We start from the raw sequence: 20,533 nt of genomic DNA, 5'->3' as shown, positions 1-20,533 counted from the left end.
CTGGGCACGCCTCTGTGGGCTGCACAACTCACTGCTGTAGGTGTGACTAGCCGCCATTTTATTATAGCCCAGTGCTCTCTGCCAAGCTCCACTAAAGGTACCTTCACACGAAACAACTTTGTAACGATATCGCTAGCGATCCGTGACGTTGCAGCGTCCTGGCTAGCGATATCGTTTAGTTTGACACGCAGCAGCGATCAGGATCCTGCTGTGATGTCGCTGGTCGCTGAATAAAGTTCAGAACTTTATTTGGTCGTCCGATCGCCGTATATCGTTGTGTTTGACAGCAAAAGCAACGATACCAGCGATATTTTACACTGGTAACCAGGATAAACATCGGGTTACTAAGCGCAGGGCCGCAAACAAACAGTACATACTTACATGCGTCCCCCGGCGTCCGCTTCCCACACTGACTGAGCGCCGCAAAGTGAAAGTGAAAGCACAGCACAGCGGTGACGTCACCGCTGTGCCCTGCTACTGCCGGCGCTCACACAGTGCAGGAAGCGGACGCCGGGGGACGCGTGTAAGTATGTACTGTTTGTTTTTTTACATTTTACGCTGGTAACCAGGGTAAACATCGGGTTACTAAGCGCGGCCCTGCGCTTAGCAACCCGATGTTTACCCTGGTTACCCGGCATCGTTGGTCGCTGGAGAGCGGTCTGTGTGACAGCTCTCCAGCGACCAAACAGCGACGCTGCAGCGATCGGCATCGTTGTCGCTATCGCTGCAGCGTCGCTTCGTGTGAAGGTACCTTTACTCTCTATCACAGGAGCTCCATTCACTCCATTAAGCTGAATTCCCAGCCTGCAGAGAGAGGTGACACCTGACACCTCTCTCAGCCATACAATGTATCTCTCCCCTCCCTCCACAATGCCTGGCCATTCACTGCAGACCTGGAGCTCCTTCTTATCTTACTGAGGGATGAGTCACAGACAGCTCTGCACAGACAATGCTGCTGTATGTGGACACACCACAAACTAAGGGTACTGTCACACTAAACGATTTACCAACGATCACGACCAGCGATACGACCTGGCCGTGATCGTTGGTAAGTGGTTGTGTGGTCGCTGGGGAGCTGTCACACAATCAGCTCTCCAGCGACCAACGATGCCGAAGTCCCCGGGTAACCAGGGTAAACATCGGGTTACTAAGCGCAGGGCCGCGCTTAGTAACCCGATGTTTACCGTGGTTACCAGCGTAAACGTAAAAAAAACAAACAGTACATAATCACATTCCGGTGTCTGTCCCCCAGCGTTCTGCTTCTCTGCACTGTGTCTGCCAGCCGGAAAGCACAGCGGTGACAGCACAGCGGTGACGTCACCGCTGTGCTCGCTTTCCGGACGGACGGCGCTCACAGTGCAGAGAAGCAGAACGCCGGGGGACAGACACCGGAATGTAAGTATGTAGTGTTTGGTTTTTTTTACTTTTACGCTGGTAACCACGGTAAACATCGGGTTACTAAGCGCGGCCCTGCGCTTAGTAACCCGATGTTTACCCTGGTTACAAGCGAACGCATCGCTGGATCGCTGTCACACACAACCAGCGATGACAGCGGGAGATCCAGCGACGAAAGAAAGTTCCAAACGATCTGCTACGACGTACGATTCTCAGCAGGGTCCCTGATCGCTGCTGCGTGTCAGACACAGCGATATCGTATGGATATCGCTGGAACGTCACGGATCGTACCGTCGTAGCGATCAAAGTGCCAATGTGTGACAGTACCCTAACTGTGCTTCTGATGCAGTAACTGCTGGTGATAGCAGATCACAGGGCAGTCACACACAAAATGGCTCTGCCCTGTGATGCTGCTCTTCATTCTGCCCCAGGGATATTAGACCACCCAAAAGGGGAGGGAAATGCTGATGTCAGCAGTTACTGCCCAGATTTTCCAGCTAACAGTAAAGCTGGTAAGTCTTACTGTAGCTGCTTGAGGTCTAAAACGGAAAATGCTCCCCCTAGTGGTCAATATATATATTTGTAAGAAAATATATAATATTTTTCATATAGAAATGTTTGCAAACAGTGCAAACATTGCATTAATACATTTTATTTACTATTTTAAGCTTAATTTCACAAAAAAACAAACTACAAGAAAACTGGTGGCACCTTCCCTTTAAGGGACTGCGATTTTATTATGCATCTCAGCTCTGAGGAAAACTTCAGGGTCTCTTCACAGATTGTTTGCTCAATACAAGAGATAATTAAATAACACAGGACGGCATGTCCTGCGTACCCAATATTAAAGGTAGGTACGCAGGACGAATCCAGAAGTATGCGGAAGTAGGCGGGCTTAACGGAGGATGTACGCAGCCCTCTGCAAAGCCCCTGAACGCAAATGTGAACTTAGCCTAAGAGATTCTACCTTTGTGAAATATTGTTGTAATGAAAATAGCGGGATCTATATATTTATTATATATATATATATATATATATATATATATATATATATATATATATATATATATATATATATATATTTGTCTAAGGTCCACTTCCGTTTGTCTGTAACGGAAATCCCGCGTCGCTGATAATTTTGTCAATAAGTGGCAATAGCACCATCTGGTGGTTAGTTCACAAATAGCAATTGCTCTATACTATTATAATATTTCCACATTGTTTGGATGTTAGTGCGGCACTTTTCGCACTAGGCACTTTAATTGGTAATAATCTTTACTCCATTAGCACTTTTCAGCATATGTATTTTAGAATTATACCTAGCTAATTTCTTATAATAATAAGAGTAATTAAAGTGTGATAGCAGGTTTATTGATACATTGCCATAGAAAGTAATTCACAAGAACTTTTACCTGACTCCATTTTCTCCAATACCATTACACTGTGTTCCAATTTATTATGCACAAAGAGTTTAGGAGTGATAAGGTTAGAATTTTTTTTGTCATTTAAACTCATTGATGGTGATGTGTGTCAGGGCTCTTTATATCACTGAAAGCAATTGCAGATACCTGTGCAAATTAGTTTGGCAGGTGTGTCCAAATAAAGGCAAGACTACTTAAGAAGGCTGTTTCCACATTATTAAGCAGCCTACATTTTTTGCCAAAATGGGAAAGAAAAAGGATGTGTCGGCTGCTGAGAAGCAACAAATTGTGGAGTATCTAGGTCAAGGCAGTTGCTAAGAGCGCAGCATCATTGACCAGCGGTGGACATCATCGAGGCTGGGCCGAGAGCTCCATCTGTGCCTGCGCCGCATTCGCGGCCATTTTCCTACAGACATCGCGTAGAGGCAGGCATGGAAGGAGATTTCGGCTTTTCTCCATCCGCGCCATGTGAGAAGCCGAAAGCTGGACCCCAGAAGAAGAATGGAGGCCACCTTATCCGGCTGCCACAGGGCCGCTGCTCGCCGTCGTACCACCACTGTACCACCACCGCAGGGCCACCGCTCGTCACTGTACCACCACCGCAGAACAACCTCTGTACACAGCAGGACCGCTGCACCACCACCGCAACACCCCCAGCTCTGGGCTCGCAGGATTGACCCCACGGTAAGAACAGTGTTCAGATTATAAGACGCATCTCCATTTTCCCCCTAATTTTGGGGATCATGAAAGTGCGTCTTATAATCCGAAAAATATGGAACTTTTATTTTGCCTTGTGTCTCACAGGCATTCTGCTGTGAACACAAGGCACTCTAGTGGGTCTAATAGGACTCCATACGCATCCTGAGGGATACATATCGACCCTCGTATATGATCCCCCTCACTGCCTCACATATCCTTCCCGTGGTCAAACTTGTGGGGTTGAACACTTGTCACCATACAAGGTGTCCAGGACAGAGCATCCACATTCCCTTGCGCCTTCCCTGCACAATGTTCCATGGTGAAATTGAAATTTTGCAGAGACAGAAACCACCTGGTGACCCAAGCATTCCTCTCCTTGGAATTGCTCATCCAGACCAAGGGTCAATGATCTGTCATCAATCGTAAGGGTCGACCGAGCAAAAAAACTAGCATAGGGACTCCAAGGCCCACTTAATGGCCAGGCACTCCTCCACTACGCTATAATTTTTCTCGGCCAGGGGGAGTTTCCTACTTCGGTAGGTGACCGAATGTTCCTCTCCGCTCACCTCCTGCAACAGGATTACTCCTAGGCCAACATTAGAAGTGTTCGTCTGCACTATGAAGTCTCTCTTGAAGTTGGGGCTGATGAAGATGGGCTGTCCACACAGCGCCACCTTCATAGACTGGCAGGCTTCCTCCGCTTGAGGGTTCCACCGCACCATGACCAATTTCATTCCCTTTAGGAGATTAGCTAGGGGTGTTGTTCTCACAGAGAAATTAGGTATAAGTCTCTGGTAATACCCAACGATGCCGAGAAATGCTCTCTCCTGTTTGGCGGTAACAGGTAGGGGCCAGTTCTTTATAGCCTCAATTTTTTTTGTTTGGGGTTTGATAACCCCACAGCCGATCACATATTTTAAGTACCAGGCTTCTTCGAACCCCATCACACATTTCTTGGGATTCGCCGTCAAGCCCGCGGCTCTGAGCGAATTCACTACCGTTTGTACCCGAGACAAGTGAGTATGCCAGTACTACTGATACTAAAGATGATGACGTCATCCAAGTATGCTTGACTCATATTTCCGATGGGGTTCTAGCACTTTGTCCATCAGCCTCTGGAACGTGGCTGGTGCCCCATATAGTCCAAAGGGAAAGACGACATAGTGTAGCAGTACAGGCCTTTTGGTGGTACAAAGGCAGTCTTCTCCTTAGCGGACTCCGTGAGAGGTACCTGCCAGCAACCCTTGGTAAGATCTAGTGTGGTAGAGTACTGGGCCTACCCCAGTTGCTCAATCAGCTCATCCACCCTGGGCACTGGATAAAGGTCGAGCTTTCAATTTACGGAAGTCATTACAGAACCATAATGATCCATCCAGCTTCTGGTTTAGCACAATGGGGCTAGCCCAGTCACTCCAGGACTCCTCAATTACTCCTAGATGGAGCATTTGTTTTACCTAACTCGCAATGGCTTGTCTCCGGGCCTCGGGCACATGACATGGTATGGTATGGTTTCATTCATACCCTTACATGAGGCTCGGTGACAATGTCCTGCTGGATAACAGAGGTATGGCCGGGTAGTTCTGAGAATACATCCGTATTGTCTTGTACCTCTTGATGCTGTAGTTTCGAGACAGTCTTGATCATCTTTACCTCTCTCTCAGCCTCTGTCCGTACTGATATCAGAAGGTCCCCAGATGACGTATCTGGAGTCACATCCATAAGCATACACTCCCGATCCTTCCACACTTTCAACAGATTGACATGATACAACTGTTCGGGTTTTCTTTTCCCGGGCAGGTAAATTCGGTAGTTTACTTCCGTCGTTTTTTCCAGAACTTCATATGGCCCTTTCCACTTGGCCATAAGCTTTCTTTTGGCAGTGGGTACACAGACTAAAACCCGATCTCCTGCTTTAAAGGAGCGGGCTGTGGCTTTTTTGTTATATACACAGCCTCGCACTGCCTGAGTATCCACCAAATGCTCTTTCACTATAGGCATGACCGCTGCAATCCGGTCCTGCATATTGGTCACATGCTCAATTACACTCTTGTGGCGTAGGTTCCTGCTCCAACGTCTCTTTGGCTATGTCCAGCAGACCACTAGGATGCCTGCCATACAGTAGCTCAAAGGGTGAAAATCCCGTGGAAGTCTGCGGTACCTCGCGAATGGCAAACATCAAGTAGGACAACAACATGTCCCAATCCCCTCCATCCTTGGAAACTACGTTCTTCAACACGGATTTGAGGGTTTTGTTGAAGCGCTTGTCTAGTCCGTCGGTCTGGGGGTGGTACACCGACATGGGCAAGTGTTTTATTTTGAGAAGCTTGCACAGTTCCTTCGTCACCTTGGAAATGAAAGTAGTCCCGATTAGTGAGGATCTCCTTAGGTAGCCCAAGGCGACAGAACACGGCAAACAACTCCCGGGCTATAAGCTTAGCCGAGGTGTGCCAAAGCAGAATTGCCTCCGGGAACGGGGTGGCATAGCTTACCACCACTAATATATGTTGGTGACCCCAGGCGGACTTTACCATCGGCCCTACCAGATACCTATAATGGGTAGAGGTACCAACAGACTTCAGAAATGCGCAGTGGGTGTGGTGAGTTGACACTTGGAGTAGCACTCAACACCTCTGGACCTCAGCATAAATCCCAAGCCAAAATAAATGCTGCAGTATGCTCTCCTGCTTCTTTTTGGCTCCTAAGTGCCCTCCAAGCATGTGGGTGTGAGCCATTTCGAGCACCGCCCAATGGTAGCATTGGGGCACTACAAGTTGTTCCACCACTTTACCCCTGATTTTATCCACCCTGTATAACAAATCCCGATGGATAGCCACGTGGAGGAAAATTGCCTCGGCACCTGGTTGCTAAGCCATTTCATTTATCTCCATCACCCTTTCTCGTGCATGGGCCAGAGTGGAATCCTGGAGCTGAGCTGTCCGGAACTTACTAGGAGACACTTCCAGCTCGGGGATCGGTGGGGGTCTCCTTGACCTCTCCTGCCAATACCTCTAAGGGAAACCTATCGGGGTTATACCATGTCCTTAGGTTGGCAACCTCTACAGCAGGTATCCCCGACTCGGGATCTTTGGGTTCCGCACTTGGAATAGCATTTACCTTGGGAGGGTTAACCCTGGTCTCCCACAGGGACTAGAATAGGGGCAAGTCTCTTCCCAACACAGTCCCTTATGGAAGGGTGTTCACGACTCCCACCACGTTTTATTTCTCCACAAGTAGTGGAAAAAGTAACCTCGACAGAGTCTGTAGTTGCGGTGCAGACTCGCTGGGCATACATAGACATACGGCGTGTATACCCGCAGTCCATGGGTTCACCTGTAAAGGGGCAGTTGGCAGCCACATGTCCGGGCCCTTGGCACCGCCAACACTTAATAGCTGAGGCATGACTAGACCTTGGGGCCGATTTAGGAGAACTGGGTCTCTTGTCACTCTCACTTCAGGTTACTCCCTCAGTACGGGCTTGGTCCTGGTTGCCCCCAGAGGGTTGCAGAGGGTTGGGGACCTTTCCCAGGCTCCTGGGCTGGCGGGGCCCTATGTGAAAAACCGTACTGTAGCACAGTCCCGTATAAAGTCCTGAATGGCCGTATACCGCTCAATCAGGTTGACCACCTGGTCTAGGGTGCGGAACCTCCTTGGCCCACCCAACGCTGAATTGCGGCTGGCAGAGTTCATTCTAGCCGGTAAACTACCACTCTCCCCATGATCTGGTAGGGGGTTAAGGTTTCAGGCTGAAGCCATTTTTTACCAGCTGTAAAAGTTTATATGCCTGAGACCTCAGAAAAGTTCAAAGCAATTGTCTTTTAATGTCCAAAGAAACTTACAACTTGAACACAAATGGTATCCTCCAGATCGCAGCCGGGAATCAAGACAGTCCATATCCAAGACCAGGTGCCGTGGGCGACTGCACTTCTGTGCTATGCTGAGGGGTGCCAGGCCTTTTGCCTTCGCTTGGCTCCGTGTTACCTCACACAGGCTGAGCTCTGCAGAGCCACCTGCTCTGCAAGTTTGCAAACAAAGACTGACGCACCTAACCCTTTGCTGCAGGGTTTTTAAATGGAATCGTGGCCATGGGCCACTTGGAAGACCCGGCCTGGAGGGAGCGACCTTCCACACTACCATCCTGTAAATTGCTCCAAATATAAAAGCCCTTAACGAGTTTCCCTGAACATTGCCATGAGATAATAGCTTGACCAGGTCCACACTTAAGCCCCCGTCACACTAAGCGAGGTCGCTAGTGAGATCGCTGCTGAGTCACAAGTTTTGTGACGCAACAGCGACCTCAGTAGCGATCTCGCTATGTTTGACACATAGCAGCGACCAGGCCCCTGCTGTGAGATCGCTGGTCGTGTCGGAATGGCCTGGACCTTTTTTTGATCGTTGAGGTCCCGCTGACATTGCTGAATCGGTGTGTGTGACACGGATTCAGCGATGTCTTCACTGGTAACCAGGGTAAACATCGGGTTACTAAGCGCAGGGCCGCGCTTAGTAACCCGATGTTAACCCTGGTTACCATCGTAAATGTGAAAAAAAAAAAAAAAAAACAGTACATACTCACATTCCAGTGTCCGTCAGGTCCCTTGCCGTCTGCTTCCCGCACTGACTGACTGCCGGCCGTAAAGTGAAAGCACAGCACAGCGGTGACGTCACCGCTCTGCTGTTAGGACGCGAAGGTGAGTATGTACTGTTTGGTTTTTTACATTTTTTTACATTTTACACTGGTAACCAGGGTAAACATCGGGTTACTAAGCGCGGCCCTGCGCTTAGCAACCCGATGTTTACCCTGGTTACCCGGGGACCTCGGCATCGTTGGTCGCTGGAGAGCTGTCTGTGTGACAGCTCCCCAGCGACCACACAGCGACTAAACAGCGACGCTGCAGCGATCGGCATCGTTGTCTGTATCGCTGCAGCGTCGCTTAGTGTGACGGGTCTTTACTTTTATTTTGCCTTGTGACTCACAGGAGTTCTGTTGTGAACACAAGGCAGTCCAGCGGGTGTAATACATATAAACCCTCGCATATGATCCCCCTCACTGCCTCACACTGTATATAAGATTGCTTTTTTAGTTTTGTAAACTAAGTTACAGAGTATTATAATATGTAAAAGGTGATGTTAAAAACGTATAGAATAAGGATGCTAGGCGAGAAAGAAATCGCACATTCGCACGACATACTTAGTGACATACGCATCACACTCGCCCAACTTTTGGAGATGAACATTGGAGCGATTTTTAACCTGCTAACAACCACCGATATGCATTAAAACGGTGGTTATTAAGGGTGCTTATTCCCTCTTCGCAGTTTTAAAATGGCGATCGATCGTGAATAAGAGAATAGCGGAGGCAAATCCCACAAGTGTCAGCTGTACATGACAGCTGACACCCTGCAGTATTGGACTCAACCGTTTTAGCGACTGATCGGAGACGATTAACCCCTTAAATACTGCTGTCAATCACGGCATTGGTATTTATTACAAGGGGTCATGAGAATCGTGGGTCTCGATGGTTACCATGGTACCTTGAGGTCATGTGATGACCCCAGGGAACAGAGGCCTGTGAGATTCAGCAATAAGCTAAGGGTACTGTCACACAGTCACACTTTGATCGCTACGACCGTACGATCCGTGACGTTCCAGCGATATCCATACGATATCGCTGTGTCTGACACGCAGCAGCGATCAGGGATCCTGCTGAGAATCGTACGTCGTAGCAGATCGTTTGGAACTTTCTTTCGTCGCTTGATCACCCGCTGACATCGCTGGATCGTTGTGTGTGACAGCGATCCAGCGATGCGTTCGCTTGTAACCAGGGTAAACATCGGGTAACTAAGCGCAGGGCCGCGCTTAGTAACCCGATGTTTACCGTGGTTACCAGCGTAAAAGTAAAAAAAACCAAACAGTACATACTTACATTCCGGTGTCTGTCCCCCGGCGTCTCAGCTTCTCTGCACTGTGAGCGCCTGCCAGCCGGAAAGCGAGCACAGCGGTGACGCGGTGACGTCACCGCTGTGCTTTCCGGCTCTGCTGCTTACACAGTGGAGAGAAGCAGAACGCCGGGGGACAGACACCGGAATGTAAGTATGTACGGTTTGTTTTTTTTACGTTTACGCTGGTAACCAGGGTAAACATCGGGTTACTAAGCGCGGCCCTGCGCTTAGTAACCCGATGTTTACCCTGGTTACCCGGGGACTTCGGCATCGCTCCAGCGCCGTGATTGCAACGTGTGACCGCAGTCTACGACGCTGGAGCGATACTCATACGACGTTGCGACGTCACGGATCGTGCCGTCGTAGCGTCCAAAGTGTGACTGTGTGACAGTACCCTTAGTCTCAAAAGCACAGTCAGTGAGACACTGACTGCTCTCATACAGTGCTGTACATGAGTATAGCAGTGTATGAGACCAGTGATCAAACTGAAAATTATACATGTCCCACACTAAAAAAGTTAAAAAAATATAAAAAAATAAGTGCACACAAATCCCTAAAATCCATTTCATCACTCAAAACACAGTGTTTCTGATAAAACAAATATAGCCAAAAAAAAAAAAAAAGTACACGTAATTGGTATCGCCACGTCCATAACAACCTGCTCTATAAAACTGGCAAATTATTTATTCCATTTGCTGAACACTGTAAAAAAAAAATAAAAAAAAAAACAAAATTGTTGCTTTTTCATTATATTGACTCACACAAAAGTGAATAAAAAGTGATTTAAAAAAAATCACATGTAAAAACAAATGATACAAATGAAAACTCCAAACCGACCTGCAAAAAACAAGCCCTAATATGACTCACTCAGCAAAAAAATAAAAAAATTACAGCTCTCAGAATATGATGATGCAAAAACAAATCAAGTTTGCTAAAATATTGTTTTTAGCGTATAAAAATAGCAAAGCATAAAAAATATATAATCCTAGTATCGCTGTAATTCGACTGACCTGACAAATAAATCAGTCTAATCATTTTTGCCACATGGTGAACGGCGCAAAAAATAAAAACAATAAATGAATTACTTTTATTCATTCTGTGTCTAAAAAATATGAATAATAAGTGATCCAAAAATATTATGTGCCCCAAAGTAGTACCAAAAAAAATCTGCAACTCGTCCTGCAAAAAATAAGCCCTCATAGAGCTGTGATCGCTCAAACATAAAAAGTTACAGCTCTAAGAAAGTGGCGACAAAAAACAAAAGGAAAAAAACACCACTTTTTATAAAAAAATAATTTTTACTGTGCCAATAGCAACAATAATAAAATAAGTAATAAAATAAAACAAAAACAAAGGGCATTCAAAATCATGAAAGCCGAAAATACTGAAATAGCATTTCAGGAGTATAAAGACCTAAATAAGAAATGTAAAAGGAAATCAAGCTAGCAAAGTTATCTACATAGAAAAAAATCGCCAACGACAGAAAAATAAATCCCAACATTTTTTTATAAATACATCAATGCGAAAAAAAAAAAAATAGATGGTATCGGTCTCTTAAAAGAAGACAGTAACAAAATAATCACAGAGGTTAAAGAAAAGACTTAGATATTAAACAGGCACTTTTATCAGTGTTCATCGATGAACTGTCTGTTACAGGGATCATTCAACAAGGCAAAATCAAAATCACAACCTAATATATCTAAAGCTACGTTCACATTTGCGTTGTGCGCCGCAGCGTCGGCGACGCAACGCACAACGCAAACAAAAGCGCAGCAAAACGCATGCACAACGCTGCGTTTTGCGACGCATGCGTCCTTTTTTTTGGTTGATTTTGGACGCAGCAAAAATGCAACTTGCTGCGTCCTTTGCGCCCGGACGCGTGCGCCGCAGTGACGCATGCGTCGCAAAACGCAAGTGCAACGCATGTCCATGCGCCCCCATGTTAAATATAGGGGCGCATGACGCATGCGGTGACGCTGCGGCGCCCGACGCTGCGGCACAGACCGCAAATGTGAACGTAGAGTAAATTAACACAAAAAGAAGTGCATCTACATCTGAGCAATTTAAACATTGACAAATCCCCCGACCCAGATGGCATTCATCCACGGATACTGAGCGAATTGAGCTTAATAATTGAGAGACCACTGTATCTCATATTCTAAGATTCTCTAGTAACAGGGATGCTGCCACAGGATTGGAGGATGGCTCACGTGATACCAATATGTAAGAAAGATGAGAAGATGGATCCAGGCAACTGCCGTCTGGTAAGCCTGACATCAGTAGTGTGCAAAATTTTTGAGGGCATTATAAGAGATGACCTGCAGAAATATAATGTAGACAATAATATAATAACTGATAACCAGCATAGATTCATGAAGAATAAGTGGTGTCGAACATGTTGGGTTTCTATGAGAAGGTAAGTGCAAATCTGGATGTAGGTAATGCGGCTGATGTGATTTATTGAGACTTTGCAAAGGCATTTGATACAGCTCCACATAACAGCATTATTCTGATGCTACAGAAGCAAGGACTGGGGGAAACTATATGCAGATGGGTAACGCATAGGCTAAATGACAGGAAAAAGAGTTGTCATAAATGGTATGTTCTCTAAAAATGGGATAGAGTTAGTAGTGAGGCACCACAGGTATCTGTGCTAGGACCGATTCTTTTTAACATCTTTATTAATGACCTTGTGGATGGGATTGAGAGTAAAGTGTCAGTCTTTGCTGATGACAACAAACTATTTAGGATATTAAAATCTGACCTTGACATTACAATATTGCAAAACAATCTGAATTAGATGTCTGAATGGGCAAACGCTTGGCAAATGAGGTTTAATGTACACTACAGTTCAAAAGTTTAGGGTCACCCAGACAATTTTGTGTTTTCTATGAAAACTCATACTTTTATTCATCAAATGAGTTGCCAAATGAATTGAAAATCTAGTCCAGACATTGACAAGGTTTGAAAAAAAAGATTTTTATTTGAAATAATAATTTTCTCCTTCAAACTTTGCTTTCATCAAAGAATGTCCCCTTTGCAGCAATTACAGCATTGCAGACCTTTGGCATTCTAGCAGTTAATTTGCTGAGGTAATCTGGAGAAATTTTACCCCATGCTTCCAGAAGCCCCTCCCACAAGTTCGTTTGGCTTGATGGGCAATTTTTGTGTACGACACGATCAAGCTGCTCTCACAACAGCTCAATAGGGTTGAGATCTGGTGACTGCACTGGCCACTCCATTACAGATAGAATACCAGCTGCCTGCTTCTTCCCTAAATAGTTCTTACATAATTGTAGGTGTGCTTTGGGTAATTGTCCTGTTGTAGGATGAAATTGGCTCCAATCAAGCGCTGTCCACAGGGAATGGCATGGCAGTGTAAAATGGAGTGATAGCCTTCCTTATCCAAAATCCCTTTTACTTTGTACAAATCTCCCGCTTTACCAGCACCAAAGCAACCCCAGGCCATCACATTACCTCCACCATGCTTGACAGATGGCGTCAGGCACTCTTCCAGCATCTTTTCAGTTGTTCTGCATCTCACAAATGTTCTTCTGTGTGATCCAAACACCTCAAACTTGGATTCGTCTGTCCATAACACTTTTTTTCCAATCTTCCGCTGTCCAATGTCTGTGTTCTTTTGCCCATATTAATCTTTTCCTTTTATTAGCCAGTCTCAGATATGACTTTTTCTTTGCCACTCTGCCCTGAAGGCCAGCATCCCGGAGTCGCCTCTTTACTCTAGACGTTGACACTGGCGTTTTGCGTGTACTATTTAATGAAAATGCCAGTTGAGGACCTGTGAGGCGTCAATTTCTCAAATTACAGACTCTTATGTACTTGTCTTGTTGCTCAGCTTGCAGTGGGGCCTCCCACTTCTCTTTCTACTCTGATTAGAGCATGTTTGTGCTCTCCTCTGAAGGGAGTAGTACACACCGTTGTAAGAAATCTTCAATTTCTTGGGAATTTCTTACATGGAATAGCCTTCATTTCTAAGAACAAGAATAAACTGTCGAGTTTCACATGAAAGTTCTTTTTTTATGGCCATTTTGAGAGTTTAATGGAACCAACAAATGTAATGCTCCAGATTCTCAACTAACAAAAAGGAAGGTCAGGTTTATAGGTTCTCTAATCAGCCAAACTATTTTCAGCTGTGCCAACATACTTGCACAAGGGTTTTCAAGGGTATTCTAACCATCCATTAGCCTTCTTGCACAGTTAGCAAACAAAAAGTACCATAAGAACACTGGAGTGATGGTTGTTAGAAATGGGTCTCTATACACCTATGAAGATATTGCATTACAAACCAGATGTCTGCAGCTAGAATAGTCATTTACCACATTAACAATGTATAGACTGTACTTCTGAATCATATAATGTTAACTTCATTGGAAAAAAAATGGACTTTTCTTTCAAAAATAAGGAAATTTCTAAGTGCCCCTAAACTTTTGAAAGGTAGTGTAGATAAATGTAGAGTAATGCACCTAGGATGAAGTAATCTTACTGCTGCATATACATTAAATGGGAGTATACTCGGGATTGCAGAACAGGAGAAAGACTTGAGTATTCTCGATACTTGTATGAGTAGCAGTACTCAATGTCAAGCCAGGAACTCCAAAAGCAATCAATATTTTAGGATGTATAAAAACAGAGATAAAATCCTGCGATCCCAACATATTATTACCACTTTATAAATCACTGGTGAGGCCACATCTAGAATATGGGATCCAGTTTTGGGCTCCACATTTTAAAAAAGATATTCAGAAGTTGGAATCAGTTCAAAGACAGGCACCTATATTATTATAAGGGATGCAGGGCCTCTCATATGAGGAGAGGCTGGAAAAGGTAAGCTTGTTTAGCTTAGAAAAAATATGCCTCAGAGAGGACCTCATTTACATGTAAAAATATATGTGTGGAAAGTACAAAACACTGGCACATGACTTATTCTTTCCAAAGACCGGACTGAGGACTAGTGGGCACTAATTATGGGTGGAAGAAAGGCGATTCCGACAGTTAAAAAGGAAAGGGTTCTTTACAGTAAGAGCAGTCAGTCTGTGGAATGCCATACCACAAGAGGTAGTAATGACAGATACTATAACAGCCTTTAAAAAAGGGCTGGACGATTTCCTTGATACACATAACATAGCGGGTCATAGTTAGATTAGTGGCAAAATTTACAGTTGAGGGAGAAAGGTTGAACTTGATAGACCTAGGTCTTTTTTCAACCTACGTAACCTAAAAAACCTACATAAATCAGGTATAGCTGTAATCGCACCAATCAAAAGAATACATTTGCGCGATCACAGATACCGCACAGTGAACCATGCAAAAATAAAAATAAGAACTACTCTTGTACTGTTGTCTATTTGTTCATTCTACCTCCAAAAAAGCGGAATAAAGCTCGGCTCACATTTATCCTGCGCTCTCAGCTGAGAGGTATCTCAGGGTATCTGTCAGGTATCTGTCAGGTATATATATCTGACAGGTATATATGTCAGGGTATCTGTAAATTCCCCAAAACTGTGATTCATGCAAAACCTCTGACGGAACCACTCACGTAAGAGGCAGATGTGGACTGGTCTGTGTTCCGGCAGTGGTCCCATCATCACAGGCGTGTTTTTAGCAGACAAGTGTGGGCGACTACAGATCTGTGCACGCTTAAAGCGAACCTGTCACCAGATTTGGCCAATACGAGTCACGGCCTCCCCCTTTAAGAGCTTATCTACAGCATTCTATAATGCTGTAGATAAGCTCATGATTCGACCTGTAAGAGAAGAAAAATAACTTCTTATACTCAATCGGGGGGGTGATCCGGTCCGAGGTGTGTCGCTGGTCTTGGTCCAGCGCCTCCCATCTTCCTGCAATGCTCCTGGATGCTTCATGACTCCCTGGCATTGCGCTCCTGCGTAGGCGTACTTATATGCCCTGTTGAGGGCAGAGCAAATTCTTGCAGTGCGCAGGCCATGGGCCTCTCTGACCTTTCCCGGCACACTGCAGTACTCTGCTCTGCCCTCAACAGGGCAGATAAGTACGCCTGCGCAGGAGCGCGATGCTGGGAGCCATGAAGCAAGCAGGAGGGCAGCATCACAAGAAGATGGGAAGCGCCGGACCAAGACCAGCGACACCCCTCGGACCGGACTGCCCCGCAGGTGAGTATAATAGAAGTTATTTTTCTTCTCTTGCAGGTCAGATTGGGGGCTTATCTACAGAATTATAGAATGCTATAGATAAGCCATGAAAGGCAGTGGCCGTAACTCATATCAACCAAACCTGGTGACAGGTTCCCTTTAAAAAGATGGATACCATCGGAGCAGATGCCAAAGAGAGTACGAAGGGTCTCCATTTGCCTCATTATGGTGGATCTGAATAGCATTTTTGTGGAACTTACCCAGAAACCCCAACATAAGGGCTCAGCGTAGAACACAAGAATGTGATCCAATAAGATTCTGGAAGCGACAAATATTATGTACCCCAAAATGTTACCAACAAACCCCTAATTAATCCAGCACAAAACCAGCCCCCACTCAGGTCAGTCTTTTGTCACTGGAACAACAGGGGGTTTCCACGTTACTGGTGGAACAAAGACTCAGGAAAAGCAACGTCTCCAGCCCACTCAAATAAAATTCAGTGAATTCTGCGCTCCCAAATCCTGGGCCTAAACCACAGTAAATGGCCACATATTTGGCATTATTGTAATGGAGAGAAGGCACTTAATTTACGGGTGCATATCGCCAGAAGCACAAGCTGGGCACAATGTATGGGGGAGCTACAAAATTTGGGAGCTCTACACTATATGGGGACACAATGTATGCATAATAGATTTGCAATTCTATAGAATAAAGCCTGGCTTGATGTTGCAAAATAGTCACTGCAGCCATACATGAATTAATTGAGATGTGCAATTTCTACAGTGGGTTTTTTCTGCTGTTCTGGCACCTTAGGGGCTCCGCATATGTTGTCCATAAACTATTCTAGCAAAATCTGTGCTCCAAAAGCCAAATAGCGCTCCTTCCTTCTAAGGCTAGGTTCAGATTGCGTTAGGGCAATCCGTTTAGCGCTAAGCGCTAGCGGATTGCGCTAACGCAATGTCTTTTTAGGGGTCGCGTTAAACGTCCCCGCTAGCGCAGATCCCCGATCTGCCAGAGCGGGGAACGGACCTCAGGCGCGCCGCGGATGCTGCAAGCAGCGTCCGAGGCGCGCCACAAAAGAACGGCACATCGCTAGCGCGTGCCAAAAATGGCACGCGCTAGCAATGCGCTTTTACATTGCTGTCAATGGGAGCGCTAGCGGATGCGTTGCACGGCGTTAATTTCGCCGTGCAACGCTGTCCGTTAGCACTCACACTAAAACGCAATGAGAACCTAGCCTAAGCCTTGATGTGTGGCCTAACAGTAATTTTGACAACATATTGGGCAGCACCACGTTCGGGAGAAATTGTGCAAGAAATTGTGGGGTTTAGTTTCACCTATTAACCCTTGTGTACCTGATAAACTACAAAAATATTTTTTGTACCGCTAAAATGTGATATTTCCATGTCTCAATGTTATAAAATTCAATGAGGCACCGATGGGTTCAAAATACTCACTACATGCCTAGATGAATGCCTCAATGTGTCTAGTTTCCATAATGGGGTCACTTGTAGAGGGTTTCTGCTGTTTTCACATGTCAGGAGCTCTTCAAATGCCACATGGCATTCACAATCTATCCCAGGCAAATAGCGCTCTTACCTTTCCTAGCCCTGCTTTTTGACCATATATGAGGTATAGTCGCATTCGGGACAAATTGCAAAACAAACTATGGGGTCTTTTTCTCCTATTATTGACTGTGAGAATATGGGGCTAAAACAACATTTTTTGTGAAAGAAAAATGAAAATGTTCATTATGATGACACCATATATGAGGTATAGTCGCATTCGGGACAAATTGCAAAACAAACTATGGGGTCTTTTTCTCCTATTATTGACTGTGAGAATATGGGGCTAAAACAACATTTTTTGTGAAAGAAAAATGAAAATGTTCATTATGATGACTAGTGATGAGCGAGTATACTCGGTACTCGAGATTTCCCGAGCACGCTCGGGTGTCCTCCGAGTATTTGTAAGTACTCGGAGATTTAGTTTTCTGTGCCGCAGCTGAATGATTTACATATGTTAGCCAGCATAAGTACATGTGGGGGTTGCCTGGTTGCTCTCCACATGCAACATGACGTCCACTCTCGAATCCAGCAATTTTTGGTTTAAAAAAGTCAAACATGCTTCTTCCCTTCCAAGCCCTGCCGTGCGCCCAAACAGTGGTGTTCGCCCACATTTGGATTATCTGTGCATTCAGGAGAAACTGCACAACAAATTTTGGTGTCCAGTTTCTCCTCTTAACCATGTGAAAATAAAAAATTTGGAGCTAAATTAAATTTTTTGTGAAAAAAAAAAGTAAATGTTCATTTTTTCCCTTCCACATTGCTTCAGTTCTTGTGAAGCACCTGAAGAGTTAATACATATTTTGAATGTGGTTCTGTGCACCTTGAAGGGTGCAGCTTTTAGAATGGTGTCATTTTGGGGTATTTTCTGTCATATAGACCCCTTAAAGTCACTTCAAATGCGATGTTGTCCCTAACAAAATGGTTTTGTACATTTTGTTTGAAAAATTAGAAATCGTTGGTCAACTTTTAACCTTTCTAACTACCTAACAAAAAAAAATAATGTTTCAAAAATTGTGCTGATGTAAAGTAGAAATGTGGGAAATTTTATTTATTAACTTTTTTGTGTGACCGTTTGAAAACTGCAAAATTTTCACCAAATTTATTTTTTTCCCCAAATAAACGCAAATCATATCAAAGAAATTTTACCACCATCATGAAGTGCAATATGTCACGAGAAAACATTGTCAAAATCAGTGGGATCCATTGAAGTGTTCTACAGTTATAACCTCATAAAGTGACACTTGTCAGAAATATAAAAATTGGCATGGTTATTTAGGTCAAAATTGGCTCAGTCACTAAGGAGTTAATATGCTGATACGAGCGTACCCTAAGGCTATGTGCACACGTTGCGGAATTGCCGTGGAAATTTCCGCAGCAATTCTGCAACTCCCTGACACGGGAAATATGCATGCAGAATTAGCAGGAAAGGACAGGAAAGACAAAAAAGGTGGAGGAGTATGTATTTTTATTAAATCTAACTTAAGACCAGTGCTCAATGACGACATTGAGGGGAGCTGCGACAATGTAGTCACTATGGGTAAATCTACATGGGCATGGTAATAATGGAAAGCTGATAATTGGAGTTTGCCACAAGACTCCTAATATAGCTGAACAGGTAGAGAATGAAATTTAATACGTCCATGTTTTTTTGCAGACCGTATGCTCGCAAACAAAAAAACGACGGACACATCTGTTTTTAAACCAAATCATTGATTGAAATTGCCCATACAAGTCTATGCATGCAGAAAAATCATAGGCAGTACACAAATTACATCTAAGCGCAGTCCATGTGCTGCCTGTGATTAACACTTTAGTGGGTAGGAGTTTTGCAGTTCTTTTCAGATATGAAAAATCACTTATGAAAAACTGGTAGTAAATACTGAAACACTGACCAAACATCGATGAAACTCATCCAAAATATTGTTTTTACGGATGATAAAAAACACAAATGTCTGAATGAGGATGAGGCCACCTTTGCACTTCCGCGTTTCACAAACCAATTTCTGGACCAATCACACAGAGAGTACATGAGGCTGTTGACTAGTGGCCCTGAAATAGTGGTCTGCACAGAAACAGTTAAATTTAAAAGTGTGAAGGAGACAACTAACAAAGGAATTATGGAAAACCTTTTTGGTAAACTGACAAATATGTAAGAAATGCAATAGAGATCAAACAATGCAATTGTTTAACAGCATATTACAGAGTTCAAGCTTACCAATCTTGTGCTTCAAGCCACTGTGCCAGGTACTGACGTATCTCCATGGGGAAGCTGTCATCATATAATTGGTGAACTTGTTCCAAGAACTTGGTGTCAATCTGCTGTAATTCATACCATTGAGCCATCCTGAATATGTATGATATAAAAAAAACACAACCTATGTAGTAATCTATTCTTACTTTGTTTTTTGTTTTACATTAACAAGTTAAATGCAGTGTATGAATATACGTATCTTTTTCAATGAATTCAACTCAAACATACCATTGTTAAACAGTTTTCTCTCATTGCATCTTTAGAACTCAATTTTCATGTCATTATTACAGGCTCTATTAAAGTCTCCCCCTAGTATTAGCATTCCCTCTGGAAAAATCGCCACCTGGTCTAGATATATTAAAAGTGTCTTGTCCTGTCCTGAGTTGGGTAGATACAGGAAAGCAAACGTAACCTTATTAGGATCTATGAGACCTTTGACCATTAGAAAAGGTGGCTCTCTCCATCGGTACAAGAATCTGTGAACACCCATGGTACTGAGCGGGATATAAGTATACAGGAACCTCTGGACATGGAATCAGGAGAGGTATGGTATACCGTTGGAAATCAATAATTAAAGAACTTATAGGGTTTAATTTGACAGTAATGCATTTCCAGTAGGAAAGATATGTCTGATTCCCTTTTATAGAGGAGGTTTAGTAAAATAGATGTTTTCTCAGGGCTATGTAGTCCATTAACATTCATAGAGCGCACCGTAAGTTCTGAAGGACATTCATTTGTCATTTTGTATTGGGTTGGGATAGGTAAGGGAGGGTGAAGAGACAGGGAGAGACAATGCGTTGGGTAGAGACTTAAACAAGAAACGGACAAAAAAGAAAAAGAATAAAAAAAAAAAAAAAGGACGAAATGCTTAACCCCTTTCCGACATCGGACGCATTAGTATCAGTATCCCCCGCTTTAATGTGGGCTCCGGCGGTGAGCCCACATGTTTCTGGGGACAAGTCAGGTGTTTTGAACAGCTGATATGTGCTCACAATAGCTGCGGGTGGAATCGCGATCTACCCGCGGCTATTAACTAGTTAAATGCCACTGTCAAACTCAGACAGCGGCATTTAAATCGCGCTTCCGGCCATCGGACTGGAAATACATACACCGGTTGACCCAGTCACATGATAGG

General features: G+C 44.4%; 1 protein-coding gene across 3 annotated transcripts in view; it reads right to left on the bottom strand.

Moving 5' to 3' along the window:
- STAT1 (signal transducer and activator of transcription 1) overlaps nucleotides 1-20,533 on the bottom strand; it is a 2,295,457-nt gene that overhangs the window by 2,166,324 nt on the left and 108,600 nt on the right. For all 3 annotated transcript variants that reach the window (XM_077275645.1, XM_077275646.1, XM_077275644.1), the window contains exon 2: nucleotides 19,363-19,491. In XM_077275645.1, coding sequence (XP_077131760.1) covers nucleotides 19,363-19,490 — 128 coding nt within the window. In that variant the 5' untranslated portion in view covers nucleotide 19,491. The remainder of the gene's footprint in view (nucleotides 1-19,362; nucleotides 19,492-20,533) is intronic.

Source organism: Ranitomeya variabilis, chromosome 7 (genome assembly GCF_051348905.1).
Source record: "Ranitomeya variabilis isolate aRanVar5 chromosome 7, aRanVar5.hap1, whole genome shotgun sequence".
NCBI lineage: Eukaryota > Metazoa > Chordata > Amphibia > Anura > Dendrobatidae > Ranitomeya > Ranitomeya variabilis.
This window is presented reverse-complemented; position numbering and strand designations above follow the sequence as displayed.